The following is a 25,377-nucleotide window of genomic DNA, read 5'->3' on the forward strand; positions in this document are numbered from 1 at the left end:
TATTGGTGGATTCTTTCAATGACTATTTTACTTTCTGGTTCTAAGACCTCAGGCAGTTTTCCTTGATAATTTTCTTTCTTTCTTTTTTTATAATGTCTATTTCATGTTTTTTTTTATGCTTTTCTTTTTTTATTAATTTATTGTGATTTATCAACAATCATTTCCATAAGCTTTTGTTTTAAATTTTTCTACACCTCCCTGCCCTCCCTACTTCCTTCCCGAAAACAGCATATAATTTGATATAGACTATGCATATACACTCCTATTAAATGTATTTTCGCATTAGTCATGTTTTAAGAAAGAATTAGAACCAACAGGAGGAACCACAAGAAAGAGGAAATAAAACAAAATAGAAGAAAAAAAAGCAAATAATATGCTTTCATCTGCATTCAAACTACATAGTCCTTTCTTTGGATGTGGATAGCATTTTCCATCATGAGACTTTTGGAGACTTTTGCATTGCTGAGAAGGGCTGAGTCTATCAAAGTTAGTCATCGCACAACAATTTTCTGAAAGATGTTGTCCAGTCTCTGTTTTTCATCATGGTTTTCAGGTAGACCAATAATTTTTAAATTGTCTTTCCTGGATCTGTTTTACAGGTCAGTTGTTTTACCAATCAGGTATTTTATGTTTTCTTCTATTTTTTCATACTTTTGTTTCTGTTTGACTAATTCTTGATTTCTCATAGATTCATTAGCTTCCCCTTGCCCAATTCTAATTTTTAACAAATTGTTTTCTACTTTTAGATTTTGTACCTCCTTGTCTGTTTGGCCAGTTCTATTTTTAAAGAGTTCTCCTCAGTGTGTGTGTGTGTGTGTGTGTGTGTGTGTGTGTGTGTGTGTGTGTGTGTCTTTAAGCTAGATCTAATGTGAGTATGGTTCCCTCTAAAAATCCTTCTCTTATTCTCTCCCCCATCCCTGTCACCTTAGTTTCTTTGTGAATTTAGAAGATTTTTATATACACACGTGCATGTGCACGCGCACACACACACACACACACACACACACACACACACACGCACACACGTATCGTTCTCTCTTTAACTCCTTCCTAATGAGAGTATGGTTTCAGAACTGATAGCCCTCCTCCCTGGTCTAATTACTCTGTGTCAGTTCTTCCTCTCACACCTTATTTGTATGATAATTACTGTTCTTACCTTTTCCTAAACAGTTTTACTTTTTAGAATCACCTTGTACTCAGATCTGTTCCAGTCTTTCTTTCACACTACCCAATTATTAATAACAATTGTAGACATTTGTTTTATATTTCCTCAGATAACTGTCTGTCTTTATTGAGTCCCTTTCAGTTGGTCTTTGATGTGTACCTTATATTTGTTTTGGATCTTCTATGTAAAATTTTCTATTAAGTTGAGGGTTTTTTGGCAACAAAATCCTGAAAGTCTGGCAATTCATTGAATGTTCATTATGCTAAACTTTACCAGGTATGATATTCTTAGCTGCAGTCCCAGTTCTTTTGCTCTTCGATATATATTATTTCAAGATCCGTGGTCTTTTAGTGTTACCGCTCAAAAGTCTTGTGTGATTCTAATTATGGCTCTGCCGTATTTCAGTTGTTTTTTTCTTGTTACTTAAAATATTTTCTCCTTGAGCTGGGGGTTTCAGAATTTGACTATGATATTCCTGTAGGTTATCCTTGTAGGATTTCTTTCAGGTTGTGATTGGTGGATTTTTTCTTTCCCCTCTTGTTGTAGCACTTGAGGACACCTTAATTATTTCTTGTATTATTTTATCAAGATTTTTTTTGGTCATAGATTCCAAGTGGTCATATTATTCTTATGTTTTCTCTTCTTGCTCTGTTCTCCAGATCAGTTTTTGTTATGTGATGTTTCACGTTCTCTTCTGTTTTTTTTCTTTGCTTGCTTTTGCTTGCACAACTCTAATTTTTAAGGAGTCATTTTCTTCTTTAAGATTCTGGATCTCCTTTTCCAATTGGTTGACTTTTTTTTTCCATAATGTTGTTTTTCTTGGATTATTCTTTTTTAAAAATTTTTCCTCTTTCTCATTTGATTTTCAAAGTCTTTCTTAAATTCTTCTATGAATTCTTTTTGGGCTGGTTGACCATTTGAAATTACTCTTTGGGGTAGGAGAGGATTTTTTTTGCCTTAGTATCCTCCTGTGAAGATAAACCCCGGTCATCTATCTTTCCATAGCAACTCTATAGTTCCGTTCTTTCTCCTTTGCCTCCTCATTTTTTTTTTAATTTGTAGCAGCTTATTATTGTAATCACCTCTAGTTCTGGATGTGGAGGATGGTGCCTCTGGCCTCAGATCCTCCTTCACTTCTCTCCTCTGGCCTGAAGCTGAGACCAAGCACTCTGTCTTCCTGTAAGTGCCTATAGCCAGTGGTGTCTCTGCCCCTTTGCTTCTGTACTCACAGGGTGTGTGTTGGTTCCTTCTTGCCCAGGGCTGTGTCTTTGCAGCACAGCTGAGCCTAGTGTCTCTTATCAGCAGAAATTCCCTCAGTCTTCCCTCACTCAGACACTGGCCTCCCCACACTGTCCAAGAGGTAAAAATTCCTGTGGCTGAGGCCAAGTCTGCCTCCCAAGCCAGCTATCCCCAGGGCTTGTCACTTGCTGTTTCAGTGGAACTAGCTTAGAGGCGTTTACACTCCACAGGGACCAAACCTTGATCTTAGGATTTTTCTTCAGTTGTCCCAGGAGGACCACTGTTATGCCCCGACTCTTGTTTATTTTTACCACTCTGTGTTAACCTTGAGGTGTCATTTTGTCTTGTTTGGAGTGGAAATCTGGAGAACTTAGCATTTTCTGACCTATTCTGCCATCTTCCCAGAGTCTTCTTGGTGTTTTTTATTCCTGCAATGCCAAATGCAAAGCAGGAGCAATTGATAGAGTTCCAATTATAGTGGTCGTGGTTTAATATATGAAACTTAATGTTCCTGTCATCATTCTAAGATATGTGTGTCTTATTTATTTTTAAAAATTCCAACAAACAATGAAATATCTATTATGTAAGTATACATTTCATTAACTTTAATGTTTTTAAAGTATATGGTATAGATAAGAACACCCTTCCAACAAACTCACACATATGTATAGTATAGTGTAGTAGAATGAACATTGAATTGGAGTCATTAGAATCTGTGTTTGTCATGCCTGCGTTATTTATTATATCACAGTTTTTGAGTCAGTTAACCTCTTTAAATGTTCTTGTTCATTTATAGTATAAGTTTCATAATACCTGCACTACCTACTTCATGGGCAGCTAGGTCATATAGTGAACAGAGTACTGGACTTGGAATCAGGAAGACATCTTTCTGAGTTCAAACCAGGCCTTAGACACTTACTTGCTGTCACCCTAGGCAAGTCACTTATCTCTCTTTGCCTCTCAGTTCCTCATCTGTAAAATGAGGTGGAGAAGGAAATGGCAAACTACTGGTATCTTTGCTAAGAAAACCCCAAATGAGGTCACAAAGGGTCAGATATGACTGAAAAATGACACAATATTCAAATCCAGCCTCAGACACTTGACACACTAGCTGTGTGACCCTGGGCAAGTCACTTAACCCTGATTGCCTCACCCCCCCAAAAAAAGATACAATAACCCACTTTATAAAGTTATTGTGAGCATCAGAGGAGGTTTTGTATATAAAACAGGTTATCATTGTTATGTGGTAGGCTTCTAAATTGGACTCTTTTAATTATACTTGTTTTCAAAGCATATTTGATTGGATTAGTACCAATACACTTTTATCAGTTGTCATATCTGTATTTGTTAGGTTTTTTTAAATGTTGTATACAGTAGATGTGATTATAGGAAATAAGATTAAGTCTCAGAGCTTCACTTGGTCACAGTAATTCAAAATGAAAATAGTAAAACAATATTTTTAGAAAGACTTCTTTAAATTGAAGCCTTAATTTGATTTTTAAAATGAAAGAATCATATATATAATAAGAGGTAGAAGAGACCTTAAATAAAGCTTAATTCAGGAAGTTAGGTGGCACAGTGGATATATTATTGGGCCTAAAGTCAGGAAGAATTTAGTTCAGATTTGGCCACGGGTACTTACTAGTTTTGTGAGTCTGGGTAAGTTACCTTTCTCAACTGTAAAATAGGAATAATAATAGCAACCACCTTTCAGGGGTCTTATAAGAGTCAGATGAGATAATAATTGTAAAGGTCTTAGCACTGTGACTGGCACATAGTAGATATATAACATATGCTCGTTTCCCACTCTCCTTTGTTGAAAAACAGAAAGCACAGCAATGTTGAGCAATATGCCCAAAGTTAGTAGCAGAATAAGGACTTTTGATTCGTAGTCTAACGGTCTTGTCCACCATTCTCTTACATGGTTTGAAGCTGAAGGACATCTCGTAGTTGATTTTTGCACTGGAATTCTTGTAACCTGATTTTTATGATCACATTTTACTTATCGTGGATCATTTGTACCTACCATTTAAATAAATCACCTCCTCTATACTAAAAGTGAAGTCTTTAAATGAGAACGCTTATCAGCATTTCTAGTTCCTCAGTTTGACTGTTCGTTACAAAAATTACTGTAGTGACAATACTACTCCTAGAAAAGTTGTGTATATACATTTGATGATACCATGGAGTGAGAGATTTAAAGCAAAGGACTGGGAATAGAAATTCCCTGCTGAGCTGACAACTAATTTTTACTTTCTTATCCAGATTAATTGGTTTCACAGTATTATCCTTAGTCTACCAGTAGTAAGAAGTGAAAGCTTCATTGTAATGTCTAAAATGAAAAAAGAATGAAAGAAAATCTTTGACTCTTTTCTCCATAACTTCAAATTAGCAATCAGTGTGAGTTTTGTTTAAATTTGTTAATTTTCTGTCTCCCCCCAATCCCTTCTCTCTTTTTAGTGAGTGACAGCTGCTTTCGGAACCTTGCAGAAGACCGAAGTGGAATAAACCTCAAAGACCTGGTCCAAGATCCTTCTCTGTGAGTATTGGGATTTAATGGCTTAGTTTTTAAAACTATAGTGATGTCGTCCTTAGAATATCTATAATTCATGCTGATTTAGGCTAATGGAAGCTTTTCTTTATTGGCAGCCTTATATACATATAAAGATAGTATGTAAAGAAAAGTAAAGAAAACACGACTAGAAACTTGGAGAAGATTGGAGAAGAAAGGATGCTTGACTTGGCTAAAAATGTAACTTTCAAAAAACAAAACTAATGACTCTACATTGCCAAAAGGTAGAATTATTAGCAATATACTATATTTGGAGGATGAAGCTGAACTTGTTTACATTTCTTTTGAACATGTTTTATGTACCTTATGAAGTATCATTACGCAAAGGATTGTTTTTCATTTTGTTGTATACATTTTGTTGTTTATAATTTTACTTTAAATGGATTAATTCCATTCCTACTCATTTATCACACATATCATTTTAATATTTTGTTCTTATTCCCAGCAGAATGAATTTTTGACAGGTTCACCTTTAACTGGGGTGGAGTAGGAGGGACTGGCAAGATGTTTTCTACATATTCTCAGGGGAAATAAATCCTTAAAATTGTCGAAGCCAAGTAAACCTTGGAAAAGCAAATGAATTATGACATGTTATCATCTTTAGCTTTCTTTAGAAATGTACATTTTAGGGGTAGGAATGGAATCTGAGCTTTCACTGTTATAGGGAACTCTAGGTTAAGGAAACTCACTCTATCAGGGGGACAGGGGAACTGAAGATTGGGGTATAGCTTTATATCTGTTTTATAGTCTTTTGTTACCTAAAGCACTGGAAGGTTCAGTGACTTGCCTAGTTTCACACCCAAAAGCTTTATTCTGAGAATGGGTCCATAGGCTTCATGAAACTACCAAAATGCTCCATGACCCCAAAAAAGGTTGTGAACCCCTGCTCTACCGTAGTCTCCCACCTCCTTATCCTTAATAATTACTTAGACCAGGAATATCTTATCGTTATTCACTGTGTGTGTGTGTGTGTGTGTGTGTGTGTGTGTGTGGTAAGTGTATCATTTTAAGGCATTTTTTGGAATATAAGAAGGAAGCTATTTCTTGAAAACCTATTTGAACGAAATAAATTGTTACACACTTCAGTTTCTAGTAAGGCGCATACTTTTGTATAAGAGAAATAAATAAACAAACAAACAAATAAATAAATATATACAGTGTACTTCAGTGATTGAGAAGCTGTGAGAAATTTCAGTGGAATATTAGGGTAATAATGAATTGTATTATTTGGAATGAATTTTATGCTTTTTAACTTAATACCATATTCTTTGAATACTCTTATCAGCAGATCCTTAATGTACCAACAGTGCTGGTAAAATGTAGTCATCTCTCTAATATAAGAAAATTCTAAGTGAGACTCTCTACATTATAGGTATTAAAAAAAGCAATTTACAGACACTGATTTCTTTTTTAAAACCACTGTTCTTAAATTAACAATTTTTACTTTGGCTGTAGTCTGCTTCTTAAAACAGATCATTGGACAGAAGCCTTCCTTTTTTTTTTTTTTTGCTCACTTGAGTTGGGAAAATGCCGTCACCATTAAGGACCTTCAAGGTTCATTATTGATTACAGATTTGAGATTAGTTTTATTTAGGGGCAAATCTCTATTAATATAGTAATTCAAGGTGACCAGCACAGTTACCATGAAAAGGAATATCCTGTTTTCTGAGCAACAACCATTTTAATGTTTCTTATAATCTATAACTGTTCATGTGATTATTTCATCATTTAATGGTTTGCTTCTATTATAGCTGTGTTAATTTACTGAATAGTTGTCTTGGGTGTGAGGGAATCCTAGAAGATCTTTAAGCAGCTTCCTCTTTCCTGGCACAAGTGTTATATCAGTTTAGTGATTTTTAAAAACAGGGAAAGACTGTACCTCACTCTCCTCTCTAGTTTCTTCTATTGAGATCCTTCCCTTTCTTCAGAGCCCAGCCTAGGGGTGATCTTCTTCATGAAACCTTGCCTGAGTCCTCCAGAAATTTCTCTTTTCCTGGCCATCTTATAGCACTTGCTTTGTATATTTCCTCTGAAGTTAGTACATTCCAGTTTCTATTGTATGGTTTAGGGCTTATGTCCGTTATTTCCCTTGGACATTACTCCTGCACCTTCTGGCTCAATCCTGCCCTTCACTTTGAAAATAGCAGTTGTGAGAAAAGAACCCTTGACAGCCTTAAGTCAAACATGAAGCTGGTGGCCTGTGAGAGGTACATGGATTGCCAGAAGATCTAGACTGACCTTCGTGGCAACATAGTGGGAGCACCTTAACCAGAAAGCCACAACTTGACTTATGGAAATGCTGATGCATGCAGCCTGATATTAATTAAGGTTTACAAACTGAATCAGGAGCAGCTCCTTTAAGAAAGGAAAAGTTTGATCCAGTACCTGTAGCTGCCTGATGTGTGAATTTGGGATTCAGATAAGCCTGAAGTAAATCAGGTAATCAGAGCAGCCTGCCAGGAACTACAGGTAGACTTGCGTTCTTTTGGGTATCCGTGGAAGCTGTTCTTGGTGCATCAAGTTTCGGAGAAGCCCTTCTCTCCAGGGGTCAGGGAGCTGTATGTTCTTTTAACCCCTTTGCTGAAGTAAGGTCCTAGTTTAGGGTACCCTGCTGCCTCTGCTTCTGCTGCCCAGACCATGGGCCCCAAGGGAGAATTAGGATATTTGATGTTAGTGGTTTAAACGTAGCCTCTTAAGTCATGGAATCCAGGAGGGGAATAGGCTAAATCAAGGCCTGCTTTCTGGTGAATCCTGTATAAAACAGTGTTTAAAAGGGAGTGTTGCTCCTCAAACCTCAGTGACAGTACTTTTTACCCCTGTGAGCTATTTTTGTCTTGGACAGTGAATCCTTACTGAATATTTTTTTGCATGTCCTTCCTGAGTGTTTCTATTAGTAAAAATATTTTTTAAAAAAGGTGCTTCATTCAGTCTCTCCAGATCCTCAGTTTGCATTTGTATTCAGCATGTACTTACCTTATGATCCCTCTGCCCCCAGCCCCCCAAATTGTAGGTCTTTTGACAAAAGGTACTATGTCTTACTTCATCAGAATCCTCCATAGCTGTTCAGTACTTTTCACACACTATTTACTTAAATTTTTGTTGGATGAATGAATAAAATAAAACCATCCAAATATTATAATATTGAAAAAAAATAAAAATATTGGAAATATTCTTCTAACAAGTGGCTTCTTATTTAAAAAAAATAATCTTATTTATGGAGTATTTTAGGCTGTTATCTTGGGAATTATAAAATACAAACATGGGGTTTAAGAAGGTAAATGTTTCAGGTAAAAATACAATATGATGTCAATTGAATGAATAAAATGTAGTATATGTACCTAGTAGTTGTTGCTGGGGGGGGGGGTTTCAAAAGAGAAAGAAAAGAAAAGACTAGAATGTTACATTAATATCACATTTTCAAATGCTGTGGTAGATATGTATGATTCAAATAGTATAATGAAAAATATACCATGTACAGTCAGAAGACCTGAGTTTACTTCTGTCCTCAAGCACTTTAGTATAGAGTTGTTGGGGTGTAATATCTTTGCAAACTATAAATAGCTATGTCGATGGTGAGCTATTATATTATTCATGTTGTTGGTATACTAAACTAGGGTTTGGCCTTTTGAACTTTCTGGAAAAATAAAAAAAAATTAAAATTAATACAGTCTTTTCTAATAGAGGAGAGAAAATAGGTCTTAAATCTTGGCCAAATTATTGTTTTAATAATATCATCTCCCTGAATACACCTGCATTTTAAAATTGCTTATAATTTTGCATTTCATCCTGACATAAATTGTGAATGTGGCTGTGTTATTCTTATAGAAATTAGCATTTCGTTGAAGTGCAAAGGATTGTCAAAATATCATTGTATCTTTCAGTATGTGGTGAAGTAGTCTTTAGAGACTTTTGTTTGCATTTATGAAAAGCATGAAATTCTTTGTCGATAGAAAAAAAGATCTTGTGTATCACCTTAAAAATTCAAAACACAGGATGTTCTGTAGTAATTTTGTAACCATATATATTTTTTTAAGTTTCCCTCCCTCTGTTTGGATTCTCTTTGTAGCCTTGCATTATGGCTGTGGCTACTATTGGAAATGACTGTAAAGGACTACTTTTAGCAGAAGAATATATTCTTTTTTTTTTAAGTACTAGTGACTCCTTGGAATCATAATACTTGGAAATATAATAGAGGGAAAGGTTTTATTTAGAAATTTGCTAACAATAAATTAACCCAATATTTTCTGCATAATAATTGATTGATGTTGATATTTGAATGTAGCACTTGGCATTTAGAAACAAAAGTCAATACTACAGAGAACCAGTAGTATCTAAATATAAATCTTTGAGACATACCATTGTAAAATATGCCCTTCTTCAGGAACTTTGCTGCTTGTTATAGAGATTCCCTAATTGTTTTGGTGTTACTGAAACATAATTTACTTATCATTTGTACTCTTTTTTCCTTGCTTGAACAATGTTTTGGTATCTTGGATCATAGCATTAATTAAAAGAGAAAGGAAGGATGGCTAACTGGAAAATAATCATAATCAAATTTAGCCTGTATTTATCTGTTGTATTAAGACAAGTTGCTATGGTGAACTGAATTTCTTTAAAGTGCCATGCAGTAGAGAATAAACAGTACTCCTCCAAATGTTTAATGTTCATAGTATTTTGATGCAGCATCTTAAGAAGCTTCATACGTGATTAATGGTATACTTATTTCTAAATAAGCTACTTACAAGAGTTAAATTTTATAATTATCTTTCAAACTGAATTTCACATTTTCTTCATCCTTCCACATTTTTTCCTAGAACTTTTTCTCAAAGATTTTTTAAACAATGTAGGATTTCATTTTGATTTGCTAGTATTAAAACTTTACCAAATCTAGGATCTTGGTATTTGGTATAGTGTTAGTATTTGCCATTATATCAGTGAATATGAGAAAATTATGTAATTATCAATCAGCAGTTTCTTTACTGTTTGTCAAGGGGCTACAAGTCTGGTAGTCTGTACTGTGAGAGGAAAACTCCAGTTATGCTTGTAGTTCAGAGGTAATGTTACTCTAACAGATCATCTTTTTCTCTAGAAGCTAGAAATTTAAGATCTTATCTTTTCATGAGATGAAGTAATTATTACTTTTCTTCCTGAGTTTATTTTTTAAAGATGTATTTGACCAAAAAAAAAACCAACCTCCAATTATAAAGGCAACTCTGTATATGATGCAGTGAAAGATTCTGTAGAATTCAGTTTAAGTATACATGGTTCCTACCTAAAATGTTCAACTCTATGATCAACTGTCATTCTATCAGTAAATCTTTATTAAATGCCTACCATGTACCAGGCATTGTGCTAAGTGTCAGACATATAAAGAATACATGGAAATAGTGCAACAAACATTAAAGAATTTGAGGGGTAAGGAAATTATATTTTTTGGACAGGCTATATGATTCCATTGATATAAGGAACTCATACCGAGTATACTCCTTGTAGCAATTTGGCATTTATTCTTAGAGAGGTGAAGAAGGATTGAATATTAATAAAGTGAATTAATGTAGCTAACATGCATTTGAAGATTTACAAAGGAGTTTATATACCTTATTCCATATGATGTTGAATATACCCTTGTGAGGTAGATATTCTGGGTATTATCCCCATTTCATACATTGGGAAACAAAGGCTCCAAGAGATTAAGTGATCTGCTAATCATCATTTAGCAATAAGTTTCAGACAGAGTATTAGAACTTGGGGCTCTCTTGACTCCATATACAAGGTTCTTTCCATTATAATGCCTCCTGTACAAATGAAAAAAAGGTACATCTGGTTTTTTAGAATCAAAGATCTAGACCTGGAAAGGACATCAGAGGCACCTAGTCCAACCCCTTCAATATTCAGATGAGGTAACTGAGGCACAGGGAGGTTAAATGACTTGCTCAAGGTCTCACAGAGAATAAATGTCAGAAGCGAAATTTGAACCCCTACCCTCTGACTCCAAAGATACTACACTTTCTACATTATCACACTACTTTGCCATTGGCTTTCAACTCTAAGCTTGTGGAGGCTACCTCAACAACTTGGTTTAACAAGAATCTGTTAGGGGCAGCTAGGTGGCACAGTGGATGGAGCACCAGCCCTGGAGTCAGGAGGACCTGAGTTCAATTCTGGCCTCAGACCAAACACTTGATATTTATTAGCTGTGTGACTCTGGGCAAGTCACTTAGCCCCAATTGCCTTAAAAAAAAATATGGAAGTGATTATGGAAAACTAAAAATAAATTAATTCTAAAAAATCTATATCAGGCTAAGAGAAAACCAAAACAAATAGCTCACATTGGGGAGCTTACATTCTACTGAAGTATAGGATGTTGGGGGTTTATCAGAATGTACTGAGGAAAGTAAATACAAATTATATGTGCAAAAGATTAACAAGCAGTTTTTTGGTTTGTTTTTGGCAAGGGTATGGGGATAAAAAGAGCACCATAACTAGGTTGAGTTGGTTATGTAGGAAGTAGTAAACTGTGCTGAAACTTGAAGGAATTCCAAGAGAGAGAAGTGATTGGGAGACAGTTATAGGCATAGAGGACAACATATGCAAAAGCACAGAGAAGAGAGATGAAATGCCATGTACTAGGGACAAGAGAAAGTAGAACAGGTTGACTAGACTGGAAAGTACTTGAAGGAGATTGTGTTGTTATTTTTGAAAGCTTGGCTGATAAGATTATAAAGGGAGAAAGATTAAGGCTGGTTGTATGTAGATTTTGGAGTTTTCTGTGTAGAGATCATTAAACCCATGAGAGCTGCTGAGATTCACCTAATTATAAAGTATAGAGAGAAGAGGGTCTAGGGAGGATGACAAGGGTGATGGTCCATCAAAGAAAACTAAGGAAGAATCAAATATAGCTTCAGGGTTGTGACAAAATGGTTGGTGTTACTCTCAATACCAGAATAGAAATCAAGAAGAGGGGTACATTTGGAAGGGAAATGAGTTGTTTCAGAAATGATGAGTCTTCTGAAGCAGAACTCATTCTTTTCTAAGTGAATCTTCTCTTGATACCTAAACTGGTATCATTAGACAGCTAGTGATGTGACTAGAGCTCCAAAAAGAGATGTGGGTTGAATATTAAGATTTGGGAGGCATAGTTAGAGTGAGAGGAATGCTTGTGGTCAGTCACAAGGGAGCAGGGGCCTTATTCATAGCTACAAGACAGAGAGGAACACTAGCCCTTGCTGCTGCAGGAGAGCTAGGGGACCTGATTACAGTTCCAGGGTTGAGAGGAATACTAATGCTTGTGGCTGCAGGGAAGCACAGGCCATTCCTGCGTAAACACCAAAGTGCAGATCAGGAGAACAGTGACCACACCTATTTTTGGATCAGTCTGCCTTGGAAGAACCAAACATTTGTAGACTTCCATAACTAGGTTTAGAAAACAGCAACAAGAAAAAGTCCAAAGCATGGGACAGTGCCTTCCATGTGCTCCCCCCCCCCCTTAACATAAAGGTCAAAATGAAGAAATAGGCTGGAAAAAGATGAGCAAACCACAACAACAAAAGGACTTGACCATAAAAGGCTATTGCAGTGGCAGGAAAGACCAATGCATAATTTCAGAAGAAGACAACACTGTGAAAATATCTACAAGCAAAGCCTCAAAAAAAAACACCAATTGAACCCAAGCCCAACAACAATTTCTGGAGGAGTTAAAGAGAGTAATGAGAGTGATAGAGGAAAAATTGGGGAAAGAAATGAGAGTGATGCAAGAAAATTATGGAAAAAGAATTAACAGCTTGTTAAAGTAAAAAAAAAAAAAGGCACAAAAAATAACTCCTTCAAAAGCGAAATTGACCAAATGGAAAAAAGAGGTAAAAAAAAAATCTCACTGAAGAAAATAATTCCTCAAAAATTAGAATTCAGCTAATGACTCCATGGAACATCAAGAAACAATAAAACAAAATCAAAAGAGTGAAAATAAAAAAGACAAGAAAGTGTGAAGTATCTCATTGGAGAAAGAGCTGACCTGGAAAATAGATTGAGGAGAGGTAATTTAAGAATTATTGGATTTTACCTGAAAGCCTTGATCAAAAAAAGAAGCTAAATATCATATTTCAAGAAATCATCAAAGAAAACCTCCAATATCTTAGATCCAGATGGTAAAATAGAAATTGACAGCATCCACCAATCACCTAATCCCAAAATGAAAACTCCCAGGTATATTTCCAAATTTCAGCCAAATATCAGAGCTGCCAGATCAAGGAGAAAATGTTTTAAACAGCAGAAAGAAACAATGTAAATATTGTGGGGCTATAGTCAGGATCACATACATGATTTAATACTTTCTACATTAAAGGATCAGAGGGCTTCAAATATGATATTCTGAAGGGCAGAGTAGCAAGGATTAAAATCAAGAATAACCTATCCAGTTTGCATGATCTCACATATATAATTGATATTTTTTTTAAAAATTTATTTTGAATTATCAACAATCACTTCCATAAGCTTTTGAGTTTTAAATTTTTCTGCCTCTCCCTCCCTCCCCAAGACGGTATACAATCTGTTATAGGCTATACATATACATTCCTATTAAGCATGTTTTCTCATTAATGATGAACCAATAGGAAGAACCACCAGAAAGAAGAAACAAAACAAAACCGAGGAAAAAAAAGCAAATAGCATGCCTCAATCTGCATTGAAACGTCTTAGTTCTTTCTTTGGATGTGGATAGCATTTTTGATCAGGAGACCTTTGGAGATATCTTAGATTCTTGCATTGCTGAGAAGGGCTAAGTCTGTCAACATTAGTTTTCGCACAAAGTGGCAGTTACTGTGTACAGCATTCTTCTGGTTCTGCTCACTTCACTCAGCATCAGTCCATACAAGTCTTTCCAGGTTTTTCTGAAGTCAGCCTGTTCATCATTTCTTATAGCACAATAGTATTCTATTACATTCATATACCACAACTCGTTCAGCCATTCCCCAATTGATGGGCATCCCTTCAATTTCCAATTCTTTGCCACCAGAGAAAGAGCTGCTATAAATATTTCTGTACATATGGGTCCTTTTCCCATTTGTATGATCTCTTGGGGATACAGCCCTAGAAATGCTATTGCAGGATCAAAGGGTATGCACATTTTTCTAGCCCTTTGGGCATAGTTCCAAATTGCTCTCCAAAATGGTTGGATCAGTTCACAACTCCACCAGCAATGCATTAGTGTTTCAATTTTCCCACATCTTCTCTAACATTTATCATTTTCCTGTTTTGTCATGTTAACCAATCTGATAGGTGTGATGTGGTACCTCTGCAGTTGGGGTCGCTGTCCAAGCACCAAGGCTTGTAGGTTCTTTTTGGGTAGACAGTTATGAGGCTGTCTTGCACTCAGCCTTATACTCTCAGGCTCTTAGTCCACTGAGTCGGTTTGAGGCCATGGACTGGGGTACACCTTCCACAGCATAGAGGACAAGGACCAACACCCTATCTGGAAGTGTATACCCAATTCTGTCAATTTTCTCAGAGCTAAAGAATTGGGGAAAACTGCAGTTGCTTTTTGGTTGCCTGAGGCTTACTTACTCCCTTCCCTCTTCACCTCTGAATCCTCTTTCATGGAGGTCATAGGGAAAAGTTAGAACAGCTAAAAATATCTTGGCAGATTCTAGAGGTTTTGTGATTGATCATTAAGGAGTTTTGAAACTCCTCCTTACAGCCCTGTTCACTCCTTTCTCCCACTCCCTTCCCTTGAGTCAAGAGGGTATCTGTTAACCCCTGTCATAGGAGAAGAGAGTTTCACCCTTTACCCTTCACCTTTGATTTCACCTTCCTCCACCTGGGAAAGGAAGGAGAGTGGAGGGGCAGCAGCTGTAGTGTGGGCCCCCCTGGCAATAGCCTTGGGCCCTAGGGCAACCTTTGCCTGGAAGCGTTACCCAGGTTCAGTACATCCTGCTCTTGGTAAAGAAGCTAGTCTCCAAACTTGTGTAAGCATGCTCTTTTTGAAGTTCTATTTTTAACTGTTAATGAAATGTTGATTCTCTGTGTAAAGTAATCTGGAAATGCATTTAACAAAATTGAAGTCATGTGATTGGTAATGGATTTGTTTCAAGTTTCAAATTGATGAACTTTTTGTATCAGTTATGTCAAACAACTTTTCACAATTTGGTTACCACTAAAATAATTTGGATTGTTGGTTATTGTTTTACTGTGCAAATTTGCCAAAAAGCATTTTTGGGTTTTGTCTTGCTGAGAATTTGCAAGTATATAGAAATAATCTCTAACGATTGGCTTTTTACACCAGGACAAATTTAAGTTTGAGATGTAAATCCTGGAAAAGTTTTTCCTAAGCTGTGGTTAATAAAGGTTGCTGTTTAAGATAAAAGCTCCTAGGATTTTATTTTGAGTTGTCTGATGGATCATCGATAATCAATATTCTACCATCTGAGACAAATGTCACAAACTACTCAGAGAATGTGATACTGGTGGGAAGTCAGCATTAGGAAAAGCTGAGAGGACAGTTTTAGCCTTAGTCTAAGATGGGATCCTCCTGGCTCAGTTTTCCCATTATGTTCCTTTGAAAAGGAATATTACCCACCTGACTATTTCTGAGTCTGGCTGTGAGGTGGATTTAATACTGTATGGTTAGAAAACCGAGTTATCTGAATCCAAACAGACCTAAGGTTGTTTTATCCTGTTATCTGGGCCTTGCAGTCATTTCTGTCAGATTTGTGTCTTCCAGACTACAGGCCATTCACATACAGTTGTAAACTGCGGTTACCAGCCAATGTCTCCCCATTGTTCTCTGGATCGAACTTGTGCTTGGTTCCAGTCAGCCTCCTCTTTTGAGACCCCCTGCGGCAGGGACAGCTCTAAGCACCTTGCTATCAGGAAGCAGTTTCAGAAGCCAAGACCTTCGTCCCTTACCCCAACAGAATTTGGGTCCCATTTGTTTGAGGGGGGAATGATAAGGATGGGAGCTAGACCTAAAAAAGGAAAAAGCCTGGTACCCTGGCACTTTCCTACTTGGCCAAATCTCTGGCATTCCACTGAGGCACCCTGGCACTTTACTACTTGGCCAAATCTCTGGCATTCCACTGAGGCACCCTGGCACTTTCCTACTTGACCAAATCTCTGGCATTCCCCTGAGGCTATAATCCCATCAACTGGCCTTTCACTGGCTACATCCAATCTCTTATTACCCTTATTATCTTATTATCTTATTACTCTTATTATCTAGTTTGGCCCTCAGTTGTCTTACCTCCCGATGGGCCCAGGCCATTTCCCACCCTTAATCCCAGCTAGGCTCCATTCTCCCTTGGTCACTTGGTCCAGGTCCCAGGAGTTCTGTTCACAACAGCTTACTGGCCACTCCCATTCAGATCTTCCTTAGACCCCTCCTCCAGTCACCCCAAACTACTACTTGGCTACTCCTAGATCCCTCCCACAGTCTTTCTCTATATAAGGTCCATTTTGTCTCCATTAAGGTGCTTAGATTCTTAAAATCTAGCCAATAGCTCACTAATGTTCAGACTTCTTAAGAGTCTGCCCGATATGACAGATGTTCTAATGAACCTTGTCTTTTGCTGAAAGAAAAAAAATTCATATATATATATACATACATACATATATATTAGAATGACTCTTGTAGTATATCTGAAGCTATGGTTGTTAAGTTGCAAGATAAAATGTCCTTTGTCCTGTGGCCCTAGGAGTCCCTGTTTTTCCTATTCTGTACTTATCAGTTCATACCCAAGCCCCCAGTACAGTGGAACAATTCTCCAGATGTTAAAGGGAAAACCTGCTTTGTAACATTCTGGATAGGGAGCCAATGCAATTGAACCTAGAAGTATTTAAAAATAGTTACATAAACTTTTTCACCATAGAGCACTAAAATTACATGTATGCTACCAAGTTAGCTATCAATAATTTTACAAGTGGTAGCTCTTGTTATCAAATTTTTATTCTGAGAGGATCAGAATGCAATCTTCACTCTTTCTGGCTAACTAAAAACTAAATATCAATTTTTTCCTGATTTCCACCTTTGATTATTTTTTCCTTCTCCTTTCGTGACAAAAAACATTCTTGAAAAATACAAATGTTTGTATGATATATATATATATAGGCTTGAAATTGTCCTTCATAATTTGTGTTTATTACCATTGTTTAAAGTGATTTTTCAAGTATAGGAACAGTGTCTGATAAGCTTGCAGAGAATCTTAATACAGTTTCTGGCATATGCAGATGCTTAATAAAAGATTGTTGATTAATAAGTATGTTTTACATATGTTTTTTGTGATTTTAATGATGAAAATTATTATGATTATTAATGGATTACCATTATTAATTCTTCCCTACTTAATGAATAGTATCCAAAAGACATAAAAAACAATAGGTCAGTGGGCACCTTGTTGAAAGCTGATATTGCTTTAGAATATTGAGTGATGGGCAGGTACTTGAAAATTTAAGACTGTAATTCATGGCAACTAAAAATTTAAGTATTTTCCCTCTTCTGGATAGGGTATAAGGCCTATAATAAAATAAAAAGACCTTAGTTCAAACAATCAGATATTTATGACTGACAAAATGAATGTATATATGAACCTAACTAATTTAACATTTCTTCCATATTTTCCCGTCTTCATGGGTAAGACAAATATAATGTGACACAAAAATTAATAGTAATAATTACATCTTGCATTGATGGAATAAAGAATCTTGCTTCTCATCTTTTAAACTGCTCTTCCTCTTTGTTCATTACCATTATTAATAACAATATTTGTAGTTACATAGTGCTTCAAAGTTTACAAAGGACCTTCTTTATTTACATCAGCCTTATAAAATATTTCATGTTGGTATTGTTGGCTCACTTGTATGGAGAAAAAAAACTGTGACTCAGATATGTTCATTTTTTTTTCTTTTTCACCAGGCCTACGTAGGTAATATGTAAAGGAACTAGAATTCAAACCTAAGTGACTTAAAATTTAGGGCTCTTGTTACTGCAAACAAAAAGGATGAAGGAGTCAAAACACGAGATTATCTTACTGTGCTAAGCTCCTTCACCACTCCAACCCCTGCCGTATCTGAGATTTAATATATGTGATACTGGAAAAAGATCATTTATCCTATCAGAACATGTAAATTCTTTATAAGTAAGGACTACTTCATCATCATTTTGTAACTCCCATAGTCCTTGATTCAATGACAGTAATATTCTATCAGTGTTGCTGAATTTAACTGAATTTTAATCCATATAGAGCCAAGTCTTTACAGCTAAAACAAAAATTCTGCTTATTTTGAGTGTCAAGTGCTTCACTACTATCTTCTTCCCCATTTACTGCCACACCCTATTCTAACCTTGATACTTCTTGGCATTTCTTTTCCTAAATTTGTAGAATCAAATTGTGAAAAATTATTCTTCGATCACCTTTCAGAATAAGTGTGTTAAAATCACTGCACTTTTGAAGATGTCTGTTAATCGGAAAATGGCCAAGCAAGTTGTGGTACAAGAATGTAATGGAATATTATCATACCATAAGAAACTTTGAAAGTTGTAAGAACTATTCCAGCATGATGAAACATGCTAGCCATTATTGTGATTTGATGGATTTAGAGTGCAGAATGAGACATATATTTTTGTATTACAGGCATTGAGGAAATTTGTTTTACTTAAATATGCATATTTGTTATATTATTTTCTTTTTCTTATTTTTTCAGTAGGATGTTGGTTGGGAGGAGGAGGATCAGTATTTCTGTTAATTTTTTAAAACAGATGGGTGAGGGGATACTATTTTTAGATAAGGTCATGGTATTATTAGTTTTGATAAATTGTTTTAATATGCTATGTGACCACTTATGAGGTGAGAGTAATGTGTAAAAAAAAATGTAATTAAAAAACCAAAACAAATTGATAAACCTGAAAATGATAAATATTAATGTGATAAAGAAAAGCATGGGAAGATTTATATTAAGTGATGCAGTTAAGTAAGCAAAACCAGGAAAAACAATATATACAGTGACTATAATAATCTATATGGATAGAATGATTACAATAAAAGGAACCATACTAAATTCTGAGAAATTCTAATGACAAACAGAGGCCTCAACTTTTCCCACCTACTTGTGGAGGAGGAAGAGCTATAAGTAATTGGGAGTATTGTCTATGCGGGGTAGAGAACACTCGGCCAGAGAACTAAAGAACATAGGGAATTGGTACCAGAGGACAGTGTACATAGAGGGCTACACCAAGCCTGAAGGAAAAGTAAAACTGTCATGTAGCTGGAGTCCCTCATCCTCCTAAAAGTTACTTGCAGCAGGAACTTCTGTGATGGTGAAAAATGAATTCTTTAATGTGATAGGAAGCTGAGGCTTCCTTCAAACAACATATCGATGGTTTTGTGGCCACCACTCTTTTCTGGTTATCCTCCTGTTTATCTGATCACTCATTCTCAGTATCCTTTGCGGGATCCTCTTCCACATCGTGCCTTCTAACCATAGGTGTCCCACAGGATTCTGTTCTGGGCCTTCTCTTCTTTGTCTATAATGCTTCATTTGGTGATATTATCAGCTCCCATCATTTTACTGTCTCTCCTACCCTAACCTCTCTACTGACCTCTAATCTCCATATCTGACTGCCTTTCAATTATCTCAAACTGGACATCTGGTAATTAACTTGACCCATGTCCAGAACAGACCTCATTATCTTTTCTGCTAAACTCTTCTCCCTTCTGCCTTTTCTGTCACTGTTGGTAGCAATTCCACCCTCCCAGTCTCTCAGGCTGTCAGTCTGAGCCTCATGACTCTTTCAGTTCTCACTGTCTCTCATCCCCCATGTCCTTTCTGTTGCCAGAATTGTTTTCTTAAGAACAATTAGAAACTTAGGGCCCTCCTCATCTCTCACTGACATGGGGTATATTTAATTAGTTAGTTAGTTTGGGCCATGGAGATTCTTGAAACAAACTGACTGAAAAGGATAATTTTAAAAACGTTGATTATTGTAAAGAAACAGTGAAACAAGTAGGTGAATACACCTTAGAAACTACTTTTTCCCCACTCCCTGAAGGAGATTTGAGTTCTTTGTTGGCTCACAATGGAAAAATTTATTCACCAGTGGTCTGATAGCTGTTTTTAAACTGTGATCAGCACTGTTTTCTTCCTGTAGGCTCAGCACCTTTATAACTTTATATGAGATTCTGAGAGAGAGCAGTGGGGAGTGATGAGCTCGCTTATTCCCAAGGTTCTGATCTATGGGCACCTGCTGCTCAGCACACTGAGAATAGAAATATCCAAAAAAGAATGTAATCTTTTCCTAATGAAACCAAAGGGGAGCCCAAAAGAATTTCCCCAAGTGTTTCTGCTTCCTTCTCAGTTCAATTTGAGAAAAGCCTATGTAGCAGAATTTTGTGAGATGTACAAAATGTCTTAAGTAGCTGAAGTTGTAGAAAGATGTCTGAATTCTCCTATTTCTTGAAAGGTGGCATTATTGAAAATGAGTTAGGCAGATGGTGTTTTTCTCTTCTTTCTCTGTATCTCCATCTTGTCTCTCCTTTTATTCTAGTGATTAATATCATAATCAGAACTCGAAAAATATATAACTCTTGCCAGTCAGGGGAAGAAATATATAGTCGGACTTTCACATAGCCATCTGGCATTAAGTATAACTTACTTCTATCCAGTTGGACTAGAAGCAGCCTAATTAGCTAATTGGTTTTATTTAACATAAATAAATGCAGTTGGGATACTTTGAGATATTTTTGTAACTGCCCTTTTCTTTGTTTTCACTACAAAATCATGACTTTTAGGCAAGAGCAACATTTACATTGTGGCAAATGAATTGGAAAGAAATATGAATTCATTATTTTTACTACAAGGTAACATGATAAGATTGGATTTTGAAAATGCATATGTAACTGGCCATGTTAGCTTTTTGATAGCATTTACTTTCAATCTGGAGATTAGTGGAAGTTTTGAGCAAACTATTAGTGAAAAACCATATTTCATGGTTAACAAGAAATCATTTTACAGCCTAAAAAGTACTATACTGTGGTTTAATTATAGAATTCTAACAGTGATTATATTGCTGACCCTGTATAATCCAATACATTTGAAAGAAAAAAAGTTGTTCACTTAATTCTGCCCTCTGATAGAATATATTCCATTTCTTACAGAATAAAATCAGTTGATTTATTTCTCTTCAGGAAGCATGTTCCTCTGCAACATAAGCAAAGGCTTAGAATCAGTGCTGATTATAGCATGTTTAGGAAGACTGTTAGGCAACTATCCTGGCTGCCACAGAAAGTTCGTGATGGAAACAGTGGGAAAAAATGTTTAATAAGTAGGGTGGAGCAAGATTTTAGAGGGCCTTGAATGCCAGGCAGAGGAGCAGGACAGAAGTTCTTCACCTTTTTGTGCCAGGGGCTCCTTTGGCAGTCTGAAGAAGCCTATAGACTCTTCAGAATAATCTGGTTTTTGGCCTACGTTCATAATGGAAGGAAATGCTAAACTTTCATTAAAGGTGAGTGAAAACAAATTGAGACTCCCAGAAGCCAAGATGACGGCATAAGCAACAAACCACTGTAGTGCTCTCATTTTCACCTCAAGCTAGCCATAAAATAGCATCACAGAACAAGTTCTGGAATAGCATAACCAGTGGAAAGATGGGGTAGAGTGGTCTTTTAGTCTGGAAGACTTGGAGGATTGGCACGAAAGGTCCATATCACTTGGATGAAAGGGGAGCATAGTCCAGGACAGGAAGCATCCCAGCAAGCCCCCACTTCAGGAAACCAGCGGGAGATCCTGAGCTGCAGTGTGATGGAGCAAGCAAACGCTAACGGTAGGATGCCTTTCTCCCCTTTCCCCCCACATGTGCCTTAGCATAGCCAGAGGAACCAGCAGACTCCAGCTCCAAAAACCACAACATCCTTTGGCACAGCCCCAGGCAGGCAGCCCAGTCCTGGCAGGCATCTCCTGGCAGGCATCTTCTAGCAGCCAGACCTCCACGTGCTTCAGTGTAGCCCCAGGAAAATGCAGAAAAACACCACCTGGCTTTAGCACACACCAGACACCACCACTAGGACTCCCAGCTCAGCACCAGATAAGCTTTCAGATCCGGACAGCCTTCAACCACCAGCACCTGGGGCCCCAGTACAAAAAGCCAGTGACCAGGTCCCTGGCCCCCAGCATAAGAAGCTTGGGGCAGTGGCCCTGTGCTCCATGTATTCATCCAACCTTATTTCATTGTCATCCCTGACAAATATTTTTCCATCCTCTGTATGGAGTCCCCCAGGGATGGAGAACTGCTTACTAAGAAGGTATCTCACATTTTGGGTCAGTTCTAATTGTTAGAAATTTTTTTCTTATTTCAGGTACAAATGACAAGCAACTCACAGGACTAAAAAGGTCTGTTGAAAGAAATTTTCTCTCTTTTTTCTAATTGTAAAACAGAAAAGTTTTCATGTAGTATTTTAAACAATGATAATGTTCTAGAAAAAGCAAGAAGTGTAAGAAATCTGGCACTCTACATCCATGCCTCAGTTATCCCATCCTCATACCACTCAAAACGAAATCTTTCGGTTTTATTCTGTATGGGTTCTTTAAAACAATTAGTTGGGCATCAAGAGTAGAGATCTAGCTCACCTCAGCAACCTTCAAGGTTTTTGGAAACCCACAACTTAGACCCTGGAAATGACCAGATATAGTAGAGAGAAGTATGGGTAGGGCAGTAGTGACTGAGATGGCCCAGGACCAGGGGCTCTAAGGTGTCTAATATTCTGTCCAAAGGCACCACAGAGGGCCCTGGAGATCCAGCACTGTAAACCTCAAAGATTCAGGTAAGACTCATCATGAGAAATGGAGATCAGTGAAAGAACCTTGTTGACCTAGTCAAAAGCAAGCAAAACAAGCCATTCGATCCAGAAGCACAGCAAGAAGCAGACACTGACAGAAAGCCACAATTCAGGAAGCAAGTTTAGAAAAATGAGTGAACAGAAGATCGTACCTATTATAAAGAACTATTAAAAATCCAGATATGCTCAAAAATTCAACCTAAAAAGAATATTAACATAACAATGTCAAACAGAGACTAAGTAAAAAAATTGATTTTCCACAAGGACTACATGAACACTTAAATGAAGTAACACATCAGAAAAATGAAATAAAGGTTAGTTACAAAGGAAAGCATTGGAAGGAGAACTTAAAACAGAAAATGCTGAACTTTATGTAAGTAACAGACTCCCTGAAAATAAAATGGGTGAAACAGAAATCAGTGACTCCATGAGACAGAAGAAGTATAAGCACTAAATCCCGAGATTGAAAAGAATGCAGAGTATCTTTTATCACAAACCCGTTTGCCTGAAAAACAAGTACAGGACCTGAGACCTCTGAAAAAGGTTTAATTTACCAGAAATGTAAGGAATTTATTAGAATTTATAGAGGATGAATGTTTTCTGCATGACTAAATGGTTAATGATATGAATAGGCACTTTCCAAAGGAAGAAATCCAACATATCAATAACCATATAAAATGATTCACATCACCAATAATTATTAAAGCAACTCTGGTGTTACACCTCACACTTATCATATTGACAGATATTATAAAAAGAGAAAATGATCATTATTGGAAGAAACTATATGAAAACAGAACCACTAATGGACAATTTGTAGAGCTGTGAAATGGATAGAAATCTATTCTGGAAAGCAGTGTGGAAAAGGATCCATGTGTATAATAATTTGTATAACTGTTCTTTTTATAATGGTAAAGAATTGAAAACTGAGGATATGTCCACCAGTTGGAAAACAGCTGAACAATTATTGTCTGTGAACATTATGGAATATTGTTGAGCTGTAAAAAATGATGAAAAGGATAGTTTCAAAGCAGAGGTTTTATGAGCTAACACTAAATGACATGAGCAGAACCATGAGAATAGTATATGCAATAACAACCTTGTAAAGAATAACAACTTTGAAAGAGTTGAGAATGTGACCACCCACTAATTCAAAGGACCAGTGATGAGGCACACTACGTAGCTCCTGACATAGAGAGAATAAATTCAAGATACAGAGTAAGTTATGTATTTTCAGACATGACTAATGTGGGGAGATGTTTTGTTTGCATATTTGTTACAAAGGTTTATTTTTATTTTCTTTTGCAATTCAGGGGTGACAAAATATGGAAATAGTCTAAGTTGGAGTAGATACAAGAACATGGACACACTAATAAGCTTTGGTGTAGTTAATGAATTGGTCTAGACATTCTTCAAAGCAACTTGAAATTATGCTTTAAAAAAAATATTACAGTATCCATAATTTGACTCAAGGCCTTCTGTGGCTACATAAATGTTACAAAAAGGTCAAAAATAGAAAGAAAAGTTCTATGTACACAAAAATAGTCTTAGAATATTTTGTGGTTGCAAAATACTTGGGAACAAAGTAAGTTTCCTTTGATTGGGAAATAGCTAAACAAAATTGTGATACATGAATGCCATAGAATATTACTGACCATAAGAAATAATGAGTATAAATAATGTTAAAAAAAAAACTGTGGGGAGACTTGTATTAACTGGTGCAAAGTAAAACTAGGAGAACCAGGACAACAATATATATACAATGATTGAGAATTATATAAATGGAAAGGAACAAAAAAATTAAAAAATGAGTGTTAATCATAATTATCAAGTTTGACCCTGAAGAAGAAATGAGAAAATATAACTTCCTCCCTTATGTATATATAGTGTCATACTTTATCCATATATTGTTTAGTTTTGTTGATTTTTTTTAAAAATTCTTTGCTATAAAATAGGATGCTTTCTGGGTGTTGGGAGTAGTCAGATGTATTTGGAAATAAAGACAATGTACAAGAAAAGATATCTTTAATATATTTCAAAAGAGTAAGGAAATAAAAATTTAAAACTACATACATGTTGTTTTCCTCCAATAGTAATGTAAGTTCTTTAAGGCAGGAACTGTGTCGTTTTTATCTTTGTGATGCTGTCAGCTTGCAGTGTCTATCACATAGTGCAATAGGTACTTAATAAATCAAATTAGGAAATGGTGTCATTAGGAATCTATTCTCCCCAAGTAATAATAATAATAATATTAGTTAACATTTACTTAATACTATATTCCAGGCACTGCTAAGTGCTTTATATTTATTATTTCATTTGATCCCCACAACAACCATGGGAGGTAGGTGCTATTATTATCCCCATTTTTCAGATGATAAAACTGAGGCAAACAGCGGTTAAGTGACTTGCCCACAGTCACACAGCTAGTAAGTCTCTGAGGCTGAATTTGAACTCGGGTTTTCCTAACTTCAGGCCTGGCCCTTTATCAGCCATACAGTCTAGGCCAGGGGTGGGGAACCTGCAGCCTCATGGCCACATGTGGCCCTCTAGGTCTTAAAATGCAACCTCTGGATTCAGGCAAAGGG

General features: G+C 36.4%; 1 protein-coding gene across 17 annotated transcripts in view; it reads left to right on the forward strand.

The window, feature by feature from the left end:
* Positions 1-25,377, forward strand: part of GPHN (gephyrin) — a 789,636-nt gene that overhangs the window by 222,024 nt on the left and 542,235 nt on the right. For all 17 annotated transcript variants that reach the window (XM_021004811.2, XM_021004814.2, XM_021004816.2 and 14 more), the window contains one exon: positions 4,865-4,943. In XM_021004811.2, coding sequence (XP_020860470.1) covers positions 4,865-4,943 — 79 coding nt within the window. The remainder of the gene's footprint in view (positions 1-4,864; positions 4,944-25,377) is intronic.

This window comes from Phascolarctos cinereus, unplaced genomic scaffold (assembly GCF_003287225.1).
Source record: "Phascolarctos cinereus isolate Bilbo 61053 unplaced genomic scaffold, phaCin_HiC Scaffold_3;HRSCAF=262, whole genome shotgun sequence".
Classification (NCBI taxonomy): Eukaryota; Metazoa; Chordata; class Mammalia; order Diprotodontia; family Phascolarctidae; genus Phascolarctos; species Phascolarctos cinereus.